This window comes from Acromyrmex echinatior, chromosome 4 (genome assembly GCF_024713525.1).
Source record: "Acromyrmex echinatior isolate Ae372 chromosome 4, ASM2471352v2, whole genome shotgun sequence".
Taxonomy (NCBI): Eukaryota; Metazoa; Arthropoda; class Insecta; order Hymenoptera; family Formicidae; genus Acromyrmex; species Acromyrmex echinatior.
The window spans coordinates 8,972,105-8,994,539 of record NC_141855.1 but is presented as its reverse complement, the minus strand read 5'-3'; the positions used below and the strand labels follow the sequence as shown (position 1 = coordinate 8,994,539).

At 32.8% G+C, this 22,435-nt stretch overlaps 4 protein-coding genes across 11 annotated transcripts in view; 2 read left to right on the top strand and 2 right to left on the bottom strand.

Moving 5' to 3' along the window:
* LOC105152413 (uncharacterized) overlaps positions 1–1,112 on the bottom strand; it is a 260,147-nt gene extending 259,035 nt beyond the window's left edge. For 2 of the 4 annotated variants that reach the window (XM_011066693.2, XM_011066694.2), the window contains exon 1: positions 76–1,112. The gene's annotated coding sequence lies outside the window, so the exon portion shown is untranslated. The remainder of the gene's footprint in view (positions 1–75) is intronic. The other 2 variants (XM_087405971.1, XM_087405972.1) reach the window with 1 other exon arrangement.
* A 2,762-nt stretch (positions 1,113–3,874) lies between these two features.
* Upf2 (UPF2 regulator of nonsense mediated mRNA decay) lies at positions 3,875–8,731 on the top strand. The gene is made up of 2 exons (XM_011066696.2): positions 3,875–4,033; positions 4,238–8,731. Exon 2 carries the CDS (start codon positions 4,249–4,251, stop codon positions 7,720–7,722), a length of 3,474 nt encoding a protein of 1,157 aa, XP_011064998.1. The 5' UTR covers positions 3,875–4,033; positions 4,238–4,248; the 3' UTR covers positions 7,723–8,731.
* Positions 8,732–8,734: 3 nt separating this feature from the next.
* On the bottom strand, positions 8,735–11,056 carry icln (chloride nucleotide-sensitive channel icln). The gene is made up of 6 exons (XM_011066700.2): positions 10,916–11,056; positions 9,957–10,083; positions 9,734–9,879; positions 9,405–9,581; positions 9,244–9,333; positions 8,735–9,034 (listed from the first exon to the last, which is right to left on the bottom strand). Exons 2-6 carry the CDS (start codon positions 10,073–10,075, stop codon positions 8,943–8,945), a joined length of 624 nt encoding a protein of 207 aa, XP_011065002.1. The 5' UTR covers positions 10,076–10,083; positions 10,916–11,056; the 3' UTR covers positions 8,735–8,942.
* A 65-nt stretch (positions 11,057–11,121) lies between these two features.
* Positions 11,122–17,487, top strand: Dbp73D (putative ATP-dependent RNA helicase Dbp73D). Of its 5 annotated transcripts, XM_011066698.2 has the most exons (8): positions 12,256–13,516; positions 14,491–14,583; positions 14,723–14,772; positions 14,912–15,642; positions 15,759–15,971; positions 16,043–16,250; positions 16,393–16,827; positions 17,067–17,487. In XM_011066698.2, exons 3-8 carry the CDS (start codon positions 14,750–14,752, stop codon positions 17,434–17,436), a joined length of 1,980 nt encoding a protein of 659 aa, XP_011065000.1. In that variant the 5' UTR covers positions 12,256–13,516; positions 14,491–14,583; positions 14,723–14,749; the 3' UTR covers positions 17,437–17,487. The 5 variants fall into 5 exon arrangements, with proteins under 5 accessions (XP_011064999.1, XP_087261279.1, XP_087261278.1 ...); XM_087405153.1 differs by lacking the exons at positions 12,256–13,516; positions 14,491–14,583 and adding an exon at positions 11,145–11,249; XM_087405152.1 differs by lacking the exon at positions 14,491–14,583 and having other exon boundaries at positions 11,563–13,516.
* The last annotated feature ends 4,948 nt before the right edge of the window (positions 17,488–22,435 follow it).

Genomic DNA, 22,435 nt, shown 5'->3' with positions numbered 1-22,435 from the left:
TATGAATATTCACATAATACGATTACTAGTATCAAGTATGATTAATTATTCATAAAGTATAACGTTTCGTATTACATTTGGCATTCTTCGCGATGAGATTTCAAAAAGTAATGTAAAAAAGAGCCGCACGCTACATGACTACGTGCTTGTACAAATCTCGATAAGAAAATAACTGCGCGGTAACTACGCATAAAGGTGACCGGTGACGCGTGATGACGCGTCGCTCGTACCACTTCGTGCCATCCCCACTCCAACGCCGCGCGCCAACCGTCCAAAATACGAAATAAAATAATATATTCTTTTATTTTTAATGTTTTCTGATTGATGAAATAATTTCTTGTATCTAGCTTTAGCGGCGCGAGTCGTTTAATTTAATATCATAATTACATTGTGATACACTGAGGAATATATTTGATGTTCATTTTATAATGTTAAATATTTCGTATCAATGTGCCGACAAAAAGCAAGAAGTAAAAAGAGATTTTTACTAGCGTCGTTTTTCTTATATAATTGCTCACGTGAAGTGCTTTTGATATCCCAACATTGTATTTTATTTTTTTTGTGATTTATAATTAAATAAAGATTAATCATACATCCTTTAAATGAAGATAAATGCAAAATTTATTTTAAATTATGAAACAATCGACTAAATAGAATACTAAAAATACTAAATAGCATGCACATACATTTAAAGATATGTAATTTAAATATATATGTAATTTAAATATATAATTTATTTGTTACTTTTTCCGTATTAAGAATGCGGAGTAACACAACAATGATAAAATTATACAATTCAAAGTAAAAAAAGCCACAATTTAAAAATCTCTAATAGTAAAAATCTCATTTTTATATCATACATGTGAAAACACATGAAATATCTAAAATATTCACAAGTTATGTACATACGTAATGAATGTAAGAAATAAAGCAAATACTGTTGTGCAAACCTATTAATCCTTAGTACATTCCTTACTTTTAGGCAATGATTCGCGTTCGTAGATATCTAATTTTTATTAATTAATACGACACTCGGAGCGACTCGCAAAACACGTCAATCTCCTTCTGAGGTCGCCGAGCGAATGCCGAAGTGATGACGTAGTCAACGAAGTCAACAACCACCGCGCCGCGCGGCACGTTCCCCCACCATGTTCGCTGCGTGATCTCTCCCCTCGCTGTTCGCCGGGCACCGTTCGAACGCCTAATTATTGCGTATGAAAAATATTCACGATTTATTCGTATTTTACATGATTTCGACAAACGGTATCGCCGTACATTCGCGTTTTGCTTTGTGGCATCTTGGGCACAAGCTTATATTACCTGCAGTTCTTTTAAACGTAATTAATAATTATTCATGTGGGGTATTTTTGATATTTCAACATTATATTTCAATTCTCATTATTCTTTTTAATGATTTATACTTAAATAAAGGTTGATAAAATATTCTATATATTCTTTATATACTATACATATAGACACATGTAAATTTTCTTAATATCGTGAAACAATTTACGCTAAATACAGCTTTGGCTAAAAGTATTAAATATCATGTTAATCATTATTTAATTTTTCAGTTAAAAATTAATTTATAAGACACTACTATTACTGCAAATTATTCTATATTTCAGAAATTCATTACGTATAATGCCGATCATGGCTCGGTAAAATAATTGAATTGTTTAAAATATAAAATAAGTAAATATAAAATAAATATAAAATAAGTTCCAGAAACTTATTTAAAATATAAAATCGTATGAATCGATAAAAAACTGCTACGACTTATTTAAAATAAAAAATATAAAAAATATAAATTCGGGAAACTTATTTAAAATACTAAATAAAAAATAAGTCAGAAGTAGTGTAATCATTTAAAATAATAAATACTAAATAAATCTTTTATATTTTTTATTTAAAATATATACTTTAAATAACTTTTATTTAATCCTTAGTATACATCTTAGTTTTGAGTACCCTTACTATACACGTTGAGTCATTCGTGTTCTGGATTAATTTTTATCACTTTTATAAGTATATAAAAATTATTAAACGATTTTTATATCTTCGGAAAGTATTTGTAAAATTGTATACAGGGTGATTTTAATATATTTCGTCATCCATTATGAGCAGTGAATTTAATGAATCGAAAAATCCTCTATCATTTTGCAATTTTCGCAATAGTTAACAAGATATTAATTACTAAAAATTGCCAAATATTGATCTTGAATAATTTTTACTCAAATACTATCAACTTTATAGAAAAGCTGCAAGAGACAAAAATCATTCATTTTCTTCTCATAAAGTTCTGAGAATTTTTTCAGAATTTTTTAATATCGTATTTTCTCATGGTAAAAATTAGAAAATGTAGTATTAAAAAGTTGATAAAAAATTCTGAAAAAATTTTTAGAGTTCTATGAGAAGAAAATAAATGATTTTTGTCTCTTTTCTATAAAGTTAATAGTATTTGAGTAAAAAATTATTGAAGACCAATATTTGGCAATTTTTAATAATTAATATCTCGTTAACTATTGCGTAAATTGCAAAATGATAGATGACTTTTCGACTCAGTTCGATTCACTCTCTACCTGCTCATGATGGGTGACGAAATATGTTAAAATCACTTTGTATATATAACAAATTTTGTGCTTCTTATGAAAATAAATCAGGTACTCCTGATGGTTAATCGATAAGCATCATAAATCGCTGAAATAAATTTATTAAATTAATAGAGATTTCAACAATTTCAGTGATTTATTTTCATCAGAAGCACTGACAAAAATGGATATTGGTATTCATAATCAAATCTTATATTCATGATCGTCTTAATACAATTTTAAGAAGTCACGAACCAATCAGAGAGCTGTATTAGCATCTTAAGATATTACTTAAGGCAACCTTGAAGTAAGAATGGACTATTCGAACTAGTTTGCATCCTTCTTCAGAGAACAGTAGTTTGTGGGGGCATTTTACGGTTACAGGAAAAAGTCCCTCATATCTTCTTTTAGGTTTTTTTCTGGTTGTACGTGCCAAAAAAAGTGAATTTTTTAATTTTTTTCGTGCGTTATTCTTCTCACATTTAACTGTGATTGGTCAATTTCTTACTCTTACAGCCTCCATTATTGATACTGCCATTGTAGACCACGCAATTGTTACAGTTACGAGGGAGTTAGGACGACCAAATCGAGCAATACGATTGGTTGAAAACCTACATTACGTTTACGATTACTGTTACGGAAAGTGTGTGTGATTAGCTTAAGTACAGTTTTATGATGTCATGAACCAATCAAAGGGCTGCATTAGCATCATAAAGGTGTCTTTTCATTCTAACGTTCAACATAGTCGACACTCATTTTCAGTATCAAAATAGATCACATAATCAAAATTGATGGATAAAGCTCTAGTCACACACACTTTCCATAACAATAACCATAAACATAACGTAGATTTTCGACCAATCGCGTTGCTTGGTGCGATGGTTACGGACGACCGAATCGAGCAATGCGATTGGTCGAAAATCTTATTGTTACTGGTACGGAAAGTATGTGTGACTAGCTTTACAAGCGTCAATTTTGATCACGTGACTTATTTTGACATCGAAAATGAGCGTCGAGCGTCTATATGAAAAGGCACCTTAAGACACTTCTTAAGATGATCGAAAAATAAGAACCAACTATATACCGATCATACACGTGGTGCACTGCTCAGGATTCAATGAGTGCATCCAATACTACACCGCTCACTGAGTGCTCAATGAGCTCTTGCATCTGATTGGCATATTCCGTTAGAACTAAAAATATAGACCAAACATATACAAGAGCTCACTGAGCGCTCATTGAACGGTCGTAGTACTGAATGCACCCAATATCAGAAAGAACAGGAACGACAAGCTGCAGTTGCATTTATCAGGTATTTATAGTTTGTGAAGCAAATGGAGCGGATTGTCGTCTGCCATAACATAACGTACCTAACCTTGTTAAGTTCTCAGACGCGATAGTAAACAAGTGGAATAGTTTCATCAAACGATTTCTTCAACCAGGTATTTAATTAAGATTCATGAAGTAACCTGTATGTATATAATCTTTCTTTGTTAAATTGGTAAATTATCTTTAGGGTAATACTTAACTATTCTAATGCCGCAATGTACGAATTGGTTTTTTTTTTAAATTCAATTGCATTTTAACTTGAGATATTACATTTACCGAGGAAAAACGAGAATGATACGATTTTCTTTGCATTGTAGAGTATACTACAATGTCCGAAAACGCGAACGAAGCGGCATCGGCTGAGAAAGAGACTACCGCGGAAGAACCGGATGCGGTCTCGGAAAAGGACCGGCAGTTCTTGACTGAGTATGTGCGAGAAACAGAACAGAGACTCGCAATGAAGGAAGAGATTCGCATGGCCAATCTCAATCCTGCAAGGCCCCCAGATGCATCATTCAGTAAACTTGACTCAAGCCTCAAGAAAAATACTACATTTGTCAAGAAACTGAAGAACTTTAGCATGGCTCAACTCGACACAGTTTTGAAAGATATGGCGACTTTAAATCTGACCAAATATGTGAGCGAAGTTGCCACTGCTCTAGTAGATGCTAAAATAAAAATGATTGACGTAGCACCTGCTATTAGGGTATGTAGTTTTCTCCATCAGACGTACGCCGAATTTTCTACTCATTTTTTTGAAAATTGGCAAAGGATACTGTCACTGAAGGTTGGCGACAAGATAACAAATCCTAGTAAGCTGAGAGTAGATTTGCGATTCTATGCAGAATTGGTAAATGCTGGAATATTTACACATAAGCAGGGCTTGCCACTACTTGGCTCGGTACTAACCGTATTGATCAATATGGACAAAGAGGAGCATAATAATGCTAGCATAATATTGAGTTTTTGTCGACATTGTGGCGAAGATTACGCTGGTCTTGTACCTAAAAAGGTACGAGAGTTATCCGAGAAATTGAACATTTCAATTCCAAAGAGTAAAATGTTATCACCGGACAAGCAGCAGAATGTCAAGCTGTTGTTACGGGAGTATTACAACTCCTTGTGTAAGCATATGTTGAAAGAGCACAAGGAACTGCAGGCATTCGAGAAACAAAATCGCAAAATACTGCAGACTAGGGGAGAACTGAGTTCGGAACGAAAGGAAAAACTTGAAGCTTTACAAGTCTGTTATGAGCGTCTATTAACCAATGTGCAGAGCTTTTCCGATACGCTAGATGAACCGATGCCGGAGCTTCCAGTGGACAATGAAATAAAGGCAGAAGTGGAGGAAACACTGAAGATGATCAATGAGGGAGAAGATAACGCTATGTTGGAGGATATGTGGGGTGACGAAGAGACAAGACGTTTTTATGAGGTGTTCCCGGATTTGACTGTTTTTTTACCAGGTTCGTATTTGAAGGACACCCCGAAAGATATCCCAAAGACGGACACGGCAATAACGGAAGATGCTCTCGATGAAGAAATTGTCTTTGACGAGTTAGAAGAAACTGAGAAGGTCGAAGAGCTACCTGAGGTAGAAGTTGAGGAGCCTCAGATTTCCAACACGAGTAACAAGATACTGCTGGATGCTTTTCTGACGCATCTGCCAAATTGTGTAAATCGCGAAATGATTGACAATGCTGCAGTCAACTTCCTGATGAATCTCAACACAAAGCACAACAAGAAGAAGCTGGTAAAAGCTCTTTTCGGCGTTTCTAGAATCCGTCAGGATTTACTACCCTTTTATTCTCGCTTAGCAGCCATTCTTTATCCAGTAATGCCAGAGATTGGCAACGACTTGTGTCAGATGTTGAAACAAGATTTTAAATACCATGTTCGTAAGAAGGATCAGATCAATATTGAATCGAAAATCAAAGTGGTCCGCTATATCGGTGAACTCGTCAAGTTTAAACTTTACTCCAAAATAGAAGCATTGTATTGTCTGAAGGTTTTACTACACGATTTTACGCATCATCACATTGAAATGGCTTGCAACTTGTTAGAGATTTGCGGTCGATATCTCTTCTGTTCGCCGGATTCTCATCAAAGGACCAAGGTCTATCTGGAGCAAATGATGCGCAAAAAAGCAGTTACTGCACTTGATTCGCGCTACGTCACGATTATCGAGAACGCGTACTACTTCGTGAATCCACCCGAATCGACCGGCGGCGTTACAAAGAAGGACAGACCGCCCGTACATGAATTTATTAGAAAACTACTTTATCAGGATCTCTCCAAGACGAATACTGACAAAGTGCTCAAATGGATGCGCAAACTTGACTGGGAGGACGAGAGCGTATCATCCTATGCTATAAAATGTCTCACTGCCGCCTACAATGTTAAATATCCCAATATTCGATGCGTGGGAAGCCTCTTAGCCGGCTTGGTAGCCCATTATGAAACGATCGGGCCACAAGTGGTCGACGGTGTACTCGAAGATATACGACTGTGCATGGAAATCAACCTGCCCAAATTCAATCAACGACGCATTGCTATGGTCAAGTACTTGGGTGAGCTATACAACTATCGAATGGTGGAAAGCGGCGATATTTTCCGTACTTTGTATTTGCTTATTACTTTTGGCGTCAGTGTGGACCATTCGTTGCAAAGTGTGCTCGATCCGCCTGATCATCTCTTTCGCATTCGTCTAGTGTGCACATTATTGGAGACTTGTGGCCAGTACTTCAGCGGCGGATCAAGCAAGAAGAAACTCGATTATTTTCTCGTATTCTTCCAAAACTACTTCTGGTTTAAGTATACGGATCCGATCTGGACGTCTGAGAATCCGTTCCCCGTTGGGATAGATTACATGTATCGTGACACATTAACGATGCTACGACCCAAAATGCAATTATTCCAGAATTACAAGGAAGCGCAATGCGCCGTAGAAGAATTACGCAACACCCTCTATCCAACCTTGGGTAATCCTCCAGTTGATGATACTACTCCCGAAGGCGAAAACGACATGGGCGTTATCCTGGAAGGCGATGAAGAAACAGCATTGGTCGGAAACGGTAGCGGAGATGCCAAAGGTATGGCTGAATTGCATTTCGAAGAATCCGAAGATTGTTCGGAAGCGCAGTCGGAAGAGGAATGGACAGCCGATGCAGAACGAGACGACACTATGGGCACCCAAGAAAACACTCAGGGTGACCGATCTCAGAGTCTGTCGGCAGACGGTGGCACTGAAGGCGTAATTGTAGACGTGACAGAGGAATTGAATGCAGCTTTACCGTCTGGACCACGACGGGTGAGCTGTCCGGAGGACGATGATTTCCTGTCGGCGCTGGATAAAATGGTCTCAGACAACATACAGGATCGCATGCGAGATTCGGTAAAACCACAACAAGTGGATATCTCCGTGCCATTACACGTGAAGAGTACAAAGAAGACATACGAACAACTGCAAGAGAGACCAACCGACAATAGCACAGTGGACTTTGTGCTGATGCTGAGGAAGGGTAACAAACAACAGTACAAGAATCTCGCAGTTCCGGTGTCATCTGAGTTGGCTATGAATCTCAGAAATCGCGAACAGGAACAAAAAGAGGAGAAAGAGCGTGTGAAGAGACTAACTTTAAACATTACTGAGAGGCAAGAGGAGGAAGATTATCAAGAAACTATGAATCAAAGTACGAGACCAGTCACCGTAAACTTGAATAGGGAACGACGACAAAAATATAATCACCCTAAAGGAGCACCCGATGCCGATCTCATCTTTGGGCCGAAAAAAATTCGATAAGCTCGATTAATAACTAAAATCGAATGATTATACTCCATTAAAAAGTTGATGATGCTGTGAAATGACAATGGAACTTTACATTTTAAAACTCTCTCATCAACTATGTTATTAACTAACTTTTTTTGAGGGCGAACACCGTATGTCGCACCAGAATTTGAACGAATGTATTATATGTACAAATGATGCTAGTTAGCAAATTAGCATTTAAACGAATCATCTCTAAGACTGATACAGTAAACTCTCTCATTAAAGAAGTCAGAATAACTTCGATATATACATATATATGTGTATTATGAAAATTTATTTCTTTGATAAAATATATTTTTAAAAATGATTTTTAAAAATATATTTTTCATTGTTGAAAATATATTTAAAAATTGATCAATATGGATTATTACAACGCACTGCCGATTAATTATGTGCAGAGTTTACTGTATCATATAGATGCACTTTTAAAGCAATTAGATATGCATGTGTATATATATATATATATATATATATATATATATATATATATGTATCATTTATCATGATAAATAACTTTTTGTCTGTCGCGAATGTTATTATTAGATACATTTTTACAATATACCCGAAAAAAAATATTTTACATATAATTATATAAAATTGTATAAAAAATTAACATATTTTATATACGATTATATATAATTATATTAAAAATTGACATATTTTATATACGATTATATATAATTATATGAAAATATAATTATATAAAAATTGTATAAAAATATATCCATATAACATTTTTTCCCGAGTATACTTATAGTCAAATAGTTATTTTATAACTTTCAACGAAAGATATGTTGTGATAGAACATATAATCAATTTATATACTTATCTATAATATTTTTAACATGATTCCATAACATGAATCTTATTTAAAAAAATAAAATGACCTTTTTTTCTTTCGCAGATTATGAACGATATATAAATAAAATTTACAGGCTGTATCAAACTTTCTATTAAAAAAATAAATAATGAAACTCAACACACATTGATGTACAATTATTTATTTTTATCTAGGAAATTATCGCCATGTACAAAATGAATATAAATAAATGTATTAGGTGCTTTAACGTTTGATACGGCTCCGTAGTAAGTTTTGCATTAACGATGTCACGTATATCTACCGAAATACATATATGAAATTGATAAACATGTAAATTAACACTAAATGCATATCTGCACCTAATCATCGCCTCTTACGGATCTTCTTCCGCATCTTCAAATTGACCCGCTTCGATGTCCATAGCTTCTTCTGCTTCTGTTCCTGTGTGAGTGGTCCCCATTTGCTCTGTTAATAATAAAAAATTGGAAGTCTATTGTTCGATATATCGACATTCAATTCATTTAATATTTATTTATTTAACATGAATTTCTTTTACAGTATAAATTGATAACCGTACATTACCATATTAAACGTATTAGTTCAAACATTGCGCTGAAGTTTAATCTGAAAGTTTAAACTTGAATAATATATATATAAATAAGCATACAAATTACCTGTCGGTAAAATACAAGGTGCGTCCCCAGCGCCCACTTCTTCATCATATTCACCTTCGTAATCTTCTTCAGCGTCTTCATAGATATCCTCTTTAATTATAGAAATTTTTAATCATCGCAGTTAGTCAGAAATAAAACTATTATCTTTCATTTCTAATTACCGTCAGAAAAACTGTCCTGTGGATCAGGATGAAGCGCTTGGCATGCACTCATTGCTTGAAACATTAAATCTAAATTATTTGTATTATCTGGCGCAAACTGCATTTCCGTAATTGGAGGATCCGCATTGTCGTCCTCATTTTCTGAACCATTTTCAGATGCTAACGGTAATGGCATATCTGCACAAATAAAATTATACATTAAGCTTATCAGAAAAATCTTTGAATTATATGAAAATATTAACATGAATTAGAATTCAAAGTTGATCAAAAAGTTCATAAAAATTCAATCATTTTCAATAAATATTCTTTGTATTTCCCAAATGATATACCTGGTAAATCTACTTTGGCATCGATCATAATGTATAAACATTGTCTTGGATGGACCTGTTCATCTCGTGAAATAGCGTGTAATGAAATGTGAGGATATTCAAGTGAAAATCCCTGTTGTGTATCGTTATCCACCCAGGAGAGCACGCTGCCAATAAGAATACATAAGAGTTTACAAAATATTTACAAATTATTCGTAATAGTAAATTAGAAGAAACTCATTACCTCTCTGTAACATAGAACGTGCCCTTTCCTACTTCTCTATCATTGATATATACTGTAGTGTTTGGCTCCTCATGGCGTATTCCTTCCTGCGGTGGCAGCAAGCTGCTGAGTACTACCATTTTTCAATCTGAAAATACAGAGTATTTCGTAGAAAAAACAAATATAATTGATTGAATCAGCTTTATGAATCAGCGTTTGCGATCATTGTTGCAACAATGATGTAGCAACGATCAAAGTTAGCAGCAGTTATCCAATCGACACCAACTGAAAATAATATAATGTCAATGTTATAATTATATATTCAACAACATAACCGTAGTTTTATGTGTCATATTACATTTATATTGTAGAATACAAAATTATAACATTGATCATGGATACATTTCTTGTATACAGCATAAGCATTTGTCTTTATCTAATATTTGATAAATAACAAAGATGAACTGATGTTTACAGCATGAAAACTGAAAGCATCCATTATATTATTTTTAATTGAAGTTAACTGAGTAGATTCTGTTTCTCTTAACAGCAGTTTTGTTATTATCGTTGCACAAGTATATGTAGTAAAAAATCTGTGTAACTATAATAATATAACGACAACGATATTATCGTTAAAAGTTGCAGAATCTAGCATGGAACAGAATTACGAGTCTGGTTACACTTGCATTGCGTATCTATACACATCAAATAACGTTACGTAGAAAACAAAACAAAGTAAATATATAATAAATATCGCCGATATTGAAGCCGATATCCAGGACCAAAAGTCATACGGAATCATTCTCGACGTGCGCTGTCAGAGCGTTTCGCGTGTAAACACTTTGTGAAAACACAGTGATCGCGTGAGAACGAATGACGGATCTCCATTCTGCGCCCGAGAGATCCGCGATTCGTAAACACCGGTGTGTTCGCGGCCATCCGGCGCTTTCTAATAATTCTAACCAAACGACAGGACTCACCGTTCTCGATTACTTTGACGAGACAATTGTCTACGAGACGAACCGAACGCGAACGTTCGGCGGTGGAGATGATGTTCCTCGCGACGTACGCGGAAGCGAATCCCCGGATACTCGCACTCGTCGTCGATGGTCGTAGACTACCACAAACGCGGCTGTCACAAATTGTCTGAAGTCTGAAGTCTGAAGTTGCCTGCGACACTCGCGACATGCACCTCGGCGCGCGCGCGTACGCGAATCTCCGTTCGACCGACAGTCGCGTGCCACGTCTGGTTAACAAGATACATATTGATGTCCGTTTCTATCATGGATTAACTTCAATTCCGATACAACTCAAGTACTTTTCATCTTTCGCTAATTTTTAAAATTAGAAAAAAAAGAGTAAATTGAATCGAGTTAAAGTTGATCTACATTAGTAAAAATGAACATAAATCTTCTACAATTGTGCGTAGAAAAAAAATTTACAAGCTTATCAGAACAACAGTTATTATGATATCAAAATGATGTCAAAATGATCATAATTAAAAATCATTTTTCAATTATTTCCGATTCGTTTTAATGTCATTTTGACATTTCGTAACTTGTTGTTCTGCTTGGATAATGAATTCGGTCATCTGCATTATATTTGGTTAGTGCTCTGTTATACATAAAATTCGCAAAGTTGAATATAAAAGCATAATAGCATATAAATATTTTAAAGTTTAAACTTTATCTTATAATAATTATCTTATAATAATAATCATATTATTTATAGTAGAATCTAGCTGATAGAATATATAATAATAATCGTACTATTTATAGTAGCTCTCTAACTGGAATATACACATGCATTAATTTCATTGTCAAAATTGATTTTGTATTATGCCATTATATGCTACTGCATTTAGATACTATATAAAAGCAGCCTTTTTTAAATGTACTATAATTCAATATATAATATGTGCGAGTAATCGAATTCATCATTATATTAATTTTATACAATTTAATTACGAATATGCTACGACGTTCCGTTTGAGTACTTATATTATTACATTTAATACATGCATTATATATGAAAGCACGCGATATCTGTTTAATTCCTTGAAAAATATTATTAATAAGTAGGATAATCAAAATGTGCATAGGGCATTTTTTTTGTTTGACTAATAAAGAAATAAACTAAATACAAATTTGTTTCAAGAAATTATGCATTTTGAGCCCTAAGTATATGTTACAGCATATTTTGCATATTTCACACACACACATAAGAGCATATTTTTGTATTAGGTGTTGGAATTAATTCGTAGCGTTTTTAATGAAAGAATGTTATTTATTTCACATGAGCATTAAAAAATACATTAATGAAAGTACTTCCCATCACTTGTAAAACGCTACGAATTAATTCCAACACCTAATATATTTCACACATAAAAATATATTTTTGCATATTTCGCTTACACATGCACAATATTTACAAATTTTATATATTTTATTGTATATTTCATATCGTTTTCTAATTTAAGTTTATGATTAGTTTTTTTCTGATATAATAATAAATAGGATTTCTAAGATAAGTTTTTCTCAATCAAAAATATGCTACAACATATTTTATATTTTTGGAAAAGGAATTAATTAGATAAATGATTCCCACACACCACAATGCATTGGTGCGCAGATGTCAGAGAAATCACAAGGAAAAAAAGATTTCGCGCTTTTTACGTTCAATCTTCTATATTTCTGTCATACAATATATAACATTTCTTTCTTTCTCTCTCTCTCTCTCTCTGTCTCTAAAGTCACTATAATAAATAATATGTATTTGTTTAATTTTAATGTCCCGTAAGACTAATTAAATTTTTTAAAAATGTAAACAAATTTTATCAAATTCATTTTACTTTGTTATTATAAGTAAAAAACTTAATTGATAATTTGAAAATTTGTGCGATAAAAAATAATTTTTAAATGCATATATTTCTTTCTTTAGAGCATTTTTTTCAATTTCATAGAGCATATTTTAGAGTTTAAAAAGGGATTTTTACAGCATAATTTTAGTTATCTTATTAATAAGTATCAAATCAGTTCATTACTATTTCTTCCTCTTCTTCTTCTCAAAGAATTACAGATCAACACAAACACTGAAAAATTTATTTTATCGCAATGCATTATATAAATCAAGAAATGACAACATAATTTTACATATTGCGTCTTATTTTATGTAATACGACTTTATTCGTATGTCTCATGTAACATATCTACATACAATAAGATATGCATAGTAGTTGAGCGCGATTCCGCATTGCTATTATTGATGCGCCATCGCACGAGCGGCGTAGCGGAGTCACGTCGTCGACCGCGACGCGGAATCAGCGGAATGTGGGGAACGACGGTCGTTTATTTAACGTTGCAGCCTTGCCGCGCGACGCCGTTTATATGGAACGGCGGCGACGGAAGCAGCGTGTATGCGGGATAGTCGCGTGGAAGAGGCGCGACCGTCCATAAATCTGGTTATACAGACCTCATTATCCCCAGTAGAACACAGAAGTGTTATAATAATAAGGAGCTTTCCAGCAAGAGACACAAATCGACACAAGAGTCATCCAACATCCTATCCTTCTTCGATAATTAGTAAGAAACAAGTAACACAGTAACAAAGATAGATCCCATAATTAATATATCATAAGGACATCATCATGATCTAGCTTATTTGTCACTTATATAAATTCATTTTTAAGTGACAAATAACATTATGATGATCATTATGCTTTAATTATGACTTACGATATTACAGTGTTCTATCTGGATCTCTGTTTGTGATATAAATCTGCTTGTGAATAATCTCATTCGAGACTCATTCGAATTAATGCATGCGCGCAACTTCTGCTCCGGCGATCTACCGACCTGCAAACTTGATAACAAGATTTTTTTTTGATAAACGAAACTTGCAAGCGGATCGACGAAAGCTGTTAAATATTATAATTACATATTTATATCACTCGGTTATACTACCCAATATATCTATTCGGGAATTTTTACGTTTAGATCGATCTCGATCAAGTAACTGTATATTGAGTTTTGCAAAATATTATAATTTGCGATTAGAAGGAAATATATCTTTTTATTGATTAATTTTTTTACACTGATGCTTTATCTAAAGCAAATAAATAATAATAAGTTATATTGACTATAAAGTTTTTCTTAATTGTTCAAATAAATAGTGATGACTTTCTTTAAATAATTTTAAATTGCATGTAGCAATAAAATTATACTTAGAATTTCATTTGACTAGCTACGTTACTTGATGTTAATTAAACATCAATTGAGTCGAATTGCGGATGTGAACTATTATTAACGCCGTATAATTAGTAAGCAAATTCGTAATAATATTTTTACAATGTACAATTATTAATTAATAGTATGTACAATTAATATAGTTGCTAATTATGATTTAAAATTATAATTAATTGTAATATTACTACTTTATCGATGGAATGAGGAAGTGTCTCGATTTGCCACAAAAACATGGCAGTACAATGCACTCCTGACGTGTCTAACCTAACATCTAACTGCCTCTAACTAACCTATAAAAAATTTATGTGTAGCTTTGCAATGACTTGTGTCTATAAGTTTATTCGTGATTATTGATTTCTCAACTTATAATTAATTATTGACTGAAGAACACTTCTCTTTCAAAGGTATTAAATACACAAATAATAATTATTGATTGAATGTTATTATTAAATTGTTAATATATGTATTTAACATGTAAAATAAATGCCAGTAATTTTGAAATATAATTATGCTAAGATTTTATTGTTATTATTCACTTTGTAGTATACACGTGATAAATTATATCTGGAAATGAGCTTATTTGTTATAAACAGGTAAGAAATATAAATCTTGTCAAATGATCATGTTGCATGAGATATAATAATCTCGAAAATTATTATTCATTAATTTTATTTATGCGGTAGAATATGTGTATTGTATACATTTAATGTAGAATATATGTATTGTATACAGATATGAAGATGGATATGAAGAAACTAAGAAGGAGGTTGACAATAAAATAAATCATTTTTCCAAACTGCTGAAGAGAATAGAAGAGCGTAAAAGACAAAGGGCAGCAGCAAATAATAAATCCACACTAAACAAAGATGAAAACAATTTAGAGGAACCTAAGAAAAAGAAAAAAAAGAAATTGCTTGAAGCAGAAAAAACTAATGACTTATATATTGAGGACAAAATTGTTAGCAATGAAAAAATTGATGAACAAACAATAGAAATAACTAAAGTATCAACAAAGAAGAAGAAGAAGAAGAAGAAGAAAGATATTGAAGATGAAGTTGATTCTGTTGCAACAGACAATAATACAGATTTAGAAGAAAAAGATAAGAATTTAGCAGAGGAAAATAATGATGATAAAGATATTACAAACAAGGAAATACCCTCGCAAAGCAATTTTATAATATTAGGCGCAAAATCTCGAAAAAAGCAGCGTGAAGTGAAGAGAGTGTTACCAGATTGGTTGGCACATCCTGAAATTATATCTGCTGATTTAAATAGTGGGCCTCCATTGGAAGAATTAGAATCAGTTTTGGATGCAAAATTGATAGAAGTTTTAAGAGCCAATGGCATTATTAAATTATTTCCAGTCCAATCTAACATAATAAAATGGTTACACAAGTGTAACATGCATAGAAAAATAGGATGGTGGCCGAAAGACACTTGTGTATCTGCTCCTACAGGCAGTGGTAAATATTTGCAACAACAATGATAATAATTATGCAATTATTAATTACTGATTAAAAGTAGTATTATATATACTTCAATATTATTTTGTATTAAGTAATTTTATATAATTTTATAGGCAAAACTCTGGCTTATGTGTTACCAATTGTACAAGAATTACAAACACGATTCGTACCAAAAATTCGTTGCTTGGTAGTCTTGCCAGTGCAAGAACTAGCTGCACAGATTCATAAAGTAATGGTCACTTATACTTCTCACACAGATCTGAAGGTGGGCTTACTTTCGGGTGCATCTTCATTTAAGCAAGAGCAAAATAGTATAATTAAAAAAAGTATGTATTTGATACTTAATGAATTAAATTGATATAAATATATAATGATTTAATAAAAATTATTTTTAAAGCTGAAAGGGGGCAATACTTATCCAGAGTGGACATAATAATCGCGACACCTGGTCGCTTATTAGATCATATATTAAAAACTCCTGGATTTTCCTTGGATTACCTAAGATTTCTCGTCATCGATGAAGCCGATCGCGCAACAGAATGGCTACAATATTTACCCGAATTTCATTCTCGGCCTCCTTTGACGCTTGGAAATATGCGTTCAAGGTAATTTTTTAATAGAATTGTTTAACAGAAATTATTAGACAATATATTTTCTGATAATATATGTATATAAGGAATAATTTTTATTTCGGCGATTATCCTAAGTATATTATATGAGAAGTTATTTGACTTATTTTTTAAACAGCAAAGTTATACCAGCTCAAAAGCTATTATTTAGTGCAACCTTGTCGCAAGATCCTGAAAAATTGAGTCGTCTGGGTCTTTTCCAGCCAAAATTGTTCACAACTGTAGTAACCGACAAAGATATTGATATAAATTTAGATAAGGTCGCAGGTGACTTTATTGGACGTTATACGAGTCCAGGAGAATTGACGGAACTCGCGGTGGAATGTCCCCCTAGCTACAAACCAATTGTCCTGTATCAGTTGTTGACGAAGCACGATATCATTCCTAAAACTCTCGTTTTCACAAATTCTGGACAACACGCGCACAGACTGGCGCTTTTGATGCAATTACTCTTGTCAGAATGGAATGTCACAGTGGGAGAATTATCTGCCCAGCTCGCGTCAAAGCAACGTGAGGATATCTTGAGTAAATTCGCAAACGGAAAGATACATGTGTAAGTTTTAGTAAAGTAAAATAATTCCAGTTTTACAAGAAAAATGTTTCTTAGGAATTAATATTTTTTTATTCTAATTATGTAAATAATTTATTCTAATTATATAAATTATTTTTATTCTATTATTTTTATTCTAAGAGGACAAGATAATAAAATAAATTGTATTTTGTATCTAAAATAAAAAAGGAAAAAAATTGTTTAACTTCAATAATTTAATTAATGTTGATTATTTTTTTTAGATTAATAAGCTCGGACGCGCTGGCTAGAGGCTTGGACATTCTAGATGTGCAGTTAGTTGTATCTTATGATCTCCCGAAGCACATCAAGGGTTACATACATAGAGCTGGTAGAACTGGACGTGCTGGAAAATCAGGAACTGCGGTGTCCATACTCACACCAAATCAAGTCGGGATATTTAAGCAAATGTTAAGTGGTGCACATAAAGTCGTGCCCAACATTGAACAAATGAGTTTGCATGCTATTGCAAATGCGATTAACTATGAGGGTCAACTTGCAAAATTGACAGAGATTGTTGAAAAAGAGAAGAATGAAAGCTTGGAACGTACGAAGGCTACTAAGCGTAGACGCAAATGTGACAAAACAAAATAAGTGCAGAATAATGTTTATGTTAAAAGTGAAATAAACATGAATGTGCACCAATTTATTTGTATAATACTCATATATAATACTTCGTTATCAATTACCTTCCAAAAATCCTGTACAACGATAGAATTAATACTTATTTAATAGACGATCTGTTAAGCTTTATGCTGTAAAAGGTGCTGTAGAAGAAACATATCAAGTACAGATAATAAGGTAACATCGATAATAACATTTTATTGTCTGAAGTTAATAGTATCGTACATCATGCTCATTCCCTATGATTCGTTCTATGGGTAGTCGCGGTAAATCTTGTTTCGAATTGTATACTAGTTATTACTCCCATTGTTCTTTATTCCGTCGAAGGCAATGTATTCACAGTTTTAATTTACAAAAGGTAAACGACGTTGCATTTACGGATAACGATGCAGACACAAGTTATTTACTATTATTGCTGTGTATGACCTCATTGCCTGAAACTCATCGCACTGAATTTTTCTTTAATGTTGCAGGGATTACAGTTTCCTTCGACTAAATTCTCTAATTAAATTGTTAAAAAATTTCATGACAGCTTAATTTTCACAGACATATAAGCCACAGCGCATAATCGTGGCAGTGATTATAGATCGGTATTAAATTCAGTTACAACAGCATTAAATTTAGTCACAACAGTCACTACTTTTAACTCTCGTTAAATTTAAAAAAGAAAATAAATTCCGAGATATATAAACAGACATCGAAAGTTTTTTTAAGGAGATCTATCTGTACGGCAATGCTGTTTGTAAAGTATCAAAAAATGAATAATATGAAAAATGATTATTTATATGACTCTAATTAATCAGTTTAATTGTAAACAGCATTCCCTCCCTCACGATACATTTATATGCGTTTGACGTTTACATTTTCCGATACCTTTCATCATATCAATGTACAATGTGTAAATTTTGATTTTCGTCATAAACAATTGTGCGTTTTCTCTTCAGTATCGCATTATTTTCACATGACATTCCATTACACGATTCCGGCCAAAGTTTAAGTTTACCCTCAAACTTTTAACTCAACTTGTAATTCGGTCATGTTCAAATCTCGTCAGGATTGTTGCTGTAATTTCGTATTGTGCGACTGCAATCGTTGCATTAAATAGATATTAAATAGAAGTATACTGATCATTCAGATGTTGATTTCCTCAAAAACAAGCTCTCTTAAATCACTTTTCCATCAATGCTCATAGACTTCTATTTAACTAACGCATCGTTAACAATTACAAACAATCATGTTGTAAGTACTTCGTTCGCCGAAAATCAGAGACGGATTACGCTGATCGACAGTTTTTTGACTTTCAGTTTTCTCAAGAATTTCAAACGAAAACATTCGCGATTGATATTCGCTTTTTCTATTAAAAAATTTAATATGGAGGTATGATATTTTCATTTCAAATTTTGCATATTTGTAGCCTTAGGCCTGCGCGACTCCCCCAATTTACCCGTAGAATTCATTAATGATTAACAATCTGACTGCTGTGATGGATTTGGAGGCAAAGATCAGCAATCTGTTGTCATTGCCAACTATGTTCAATTTTATATAAAAGAGAATTTTATACATATAACATATGAAAAAATTTTATATAAAAAAGCTATGGAAATATGGATAAAGAAAAAATGTAAATATATAAAAATGTAAATATATAATATATATATATATATATACATAACAAACAAATATATAATAAATATATTTAAACATATGAAATGTTACAGATATAAACTATGTTAAATGCAAAGAAAATTTAACAGACGTAAAGTATAAAAAACATTTAAATAAACTAAGCAAAATTCAATTAAATTGAATTAAAAAATATTTTATGTTTTTGTGACTGCAGTCTTAAAAATAAAAAATTTGTTTAATTTTAAATATTTTCTTGTGGTAGAAGGCTTAAATTTAGGATTATATAATAAACTTTTTGAAAAATTGCACTTTTCCAATATTTAATAAGTTTATATTCAAGAGATGAGGACTCTCTGATTGTTGATCTCTTCCCTACGAAATTGACGTTTCCCAAAAATTTAGCAGCTCGTTGAAAGCATCCGCTCGGACTTCCGTTGTCTGAACTTCTAACGAACGAGCAAGATTCACACTTACTTACATCTAAAGTATGTATAAGTAACTGTACGTGGATACACGTATCGTGCGTACGATTTTTTTTTCATTATGTTACACCCGCCTTATGAACCCGCTTTCTATATATAATATATATATTTATATATATATATATATATATATATATATATATATATATATATATCATATTATTACAAAATCTAGTCTCGTTCGAGGATACACCGAATCGAACGAATCCTAAACGCTTACCTCGAAAATCCGAACGTCCATACACAGCTTCTGTGTTATTTACATATATGTATTCGTCAATGTATAATACGAGAGTATGTACATACATTTTTTAAACGTGGTCCTATATGATTCATATGTCTCGTTGCCGTGTATATGTATTTTTGTTTATTTTTATACTTAACGCCGATGAACGTTTGCTGCGTTCTTGTAACAGCGTATCTTATAATAAAAGGATATCCAATGGATTTTGCCTAATGGGACTTTATATATTACGTATATGGAAAAATGTACATTATATATATATTGCATATACAGGGTATATAAAAAATGCACGTTTTTTTTATTATACTTATAAATGATTATTATAAATGAAAAAAATATTATTTGCTCTAATATTTTTTTCTAGCAATTTCATAAAGCAAAATTTAAGGACGAAAATAGATAATGTAAAGTATCATATTCTTTAATTAATTTCAAATTCAACCAAATTTTTCACTTCATCAAGTACGCTGTAGTTATAGAAATATATGTGCCCAATGCATTTTTTATATACCTTGCATATTTTATATTATATATGAAGTGCGTCAAGCAAAGTCTGTGATGTGCTTAAAAACTCGCCGGATTTTTGTAAAGTGCCTTGCATTATTACAATGTGTATTATCACTAAGTGTATAATATATTTAAATACAATAATATATTATTTACAATACAGTATCGATCCTTTGAATTTTACAATAAAGGCATTAATGCAAATGAACATTAAAAAAATATATTTTATACATCTAATAATACAACGTGTCGGCGTTTTCATTACATTAATTTTAACGCTTACGAATTTCAGTTGAATAATTGATGGTAACAACCGCATATTTAAGCGCAATTAAATCAATATGACGAATCTTGCGATAAATCTCACAATGGGATATTTCCTGAAAGAATAACGGGAAAGCAATATTAAACTGCCGGCATTTTCTAGCGAGCTTTTAAGCTAAATGAAAGTCCGATCTGACGAGACTTCACTATACCGTATTTATTGTCGTGCCCTCCGCTCTGCGTTCGGACTACAGTATACGTCGGCTCATCTAATCGTAAAAGTGCACCGACCGAATTAAGCCACGCCAATTTGCGATAGTCGAGCGCACATTTAGCCTGTCCAGTGTCCTGGTCGCGACAGATGCTCATGGAAAGATAAAAAAGTATTGTGGAAGACGAAACGGGGCCGTAAACGGCCAGCGAAACGGGGGTCAGGAGTCTGAGCGCGCACGCGAATCTCGAATAAATTTAATTTCCTTTGACAAAATTTCGTATCTTATTGATCCTCTGTATTTTATATCGATACACTTGCAATTATCAACAGCAACAATAACAGCACACAGTGATTTATTTTTGAACAGCGAATGCTATAATAGAAACAGAAAATTATGTATATACAGAATAATTCACAGAAGCTCCATAGAGCTCATCAGGATCAATTAGTCCACGTTATCGCATTTCGAACCGCTCAATTATAGAAAAGCTCATGAATTTTTGCTGTCTATATATATATATATATATATATATATATATATATATATATATATCTATAAGTAGATTCTTTGCTATTAATATGGATATAATATAAAGAGAGGATGTAATATATAAAGTAAAGATTATATGACATTTGTTAAAAATAAAATGTAAAATCTTTTTAATTTTTATGTAAATGTGTTAATTGATAACGTTCGCACGAAGTAAAAGGAATAACTTATATTTTGAAATATATATTTATTCCATGTACTTCAACTCTAAGCGGCAAAAATACGAACATTAATTTGCGAGAACTCTTAACGTCGAATCGAAAGTTCGTGCATCGCGTAAATTTCGTGTTTCTTCTGCACGATAAAAAACGTCTCTCATAAAACAGCTGATGCAAAACAGTTTTCCGATAAATAGCGTTAAAAAAACAAGACGTGTTATTCTTCGATCAGTCTATTTCGATCTACAGATTTGTTTGCCTCTTGCTTCGGCTTTTTGCAAGGTCTGTTGAACAGTTAAATTCAATAGCCACGACGAGATCTATACGAACTCTGCAGCATGCAGGATGTCGGCACAGAGAGAACTCATCTCGCAGTTCCGGCACATTCGCACCCCGATGTTATCTCCTTTTTCCGTGTTCGCCGTGTCGATCGAGCGATGCACGAACTTGTTTGACCTGTATTTTATCTACAGTCCGATTAATCGCCGGTTACGTCTAAACGAGAGAAAAAGAGAAAGAGAGAGAGAGAGAGAGAGAGAGAGAGAGAGAGAGAGAGAGAGAGAGAGAGAGAGAGGAAAAACCTCTCTAACTCACGTGTTGACATCGTGTCGCGTATATTTACAGAGACCCTGTCGAAAGTTTCGACGGAGTCTTTTTTGGTCGCAGCAGTGACTACATCCGATCGCATCTAGATATACATCCTTGTTATATCGAATAAGGGGAAGACCTATATTTCTTTTTTTCTTCTTTCTTTAGCATGACTTCGCTTCATCCTCTCGATTCTATTCCCATCACAAGTCTCAAATCCTCAAACAGTGCTATAGAAATATTTTTAAAGAAAAATCGAACTCCCCAATTTATAATCGTTTAAATTGTGATAACGGATTGAATAAAAATTTGAAATATAATAGAACATAAGAGGTC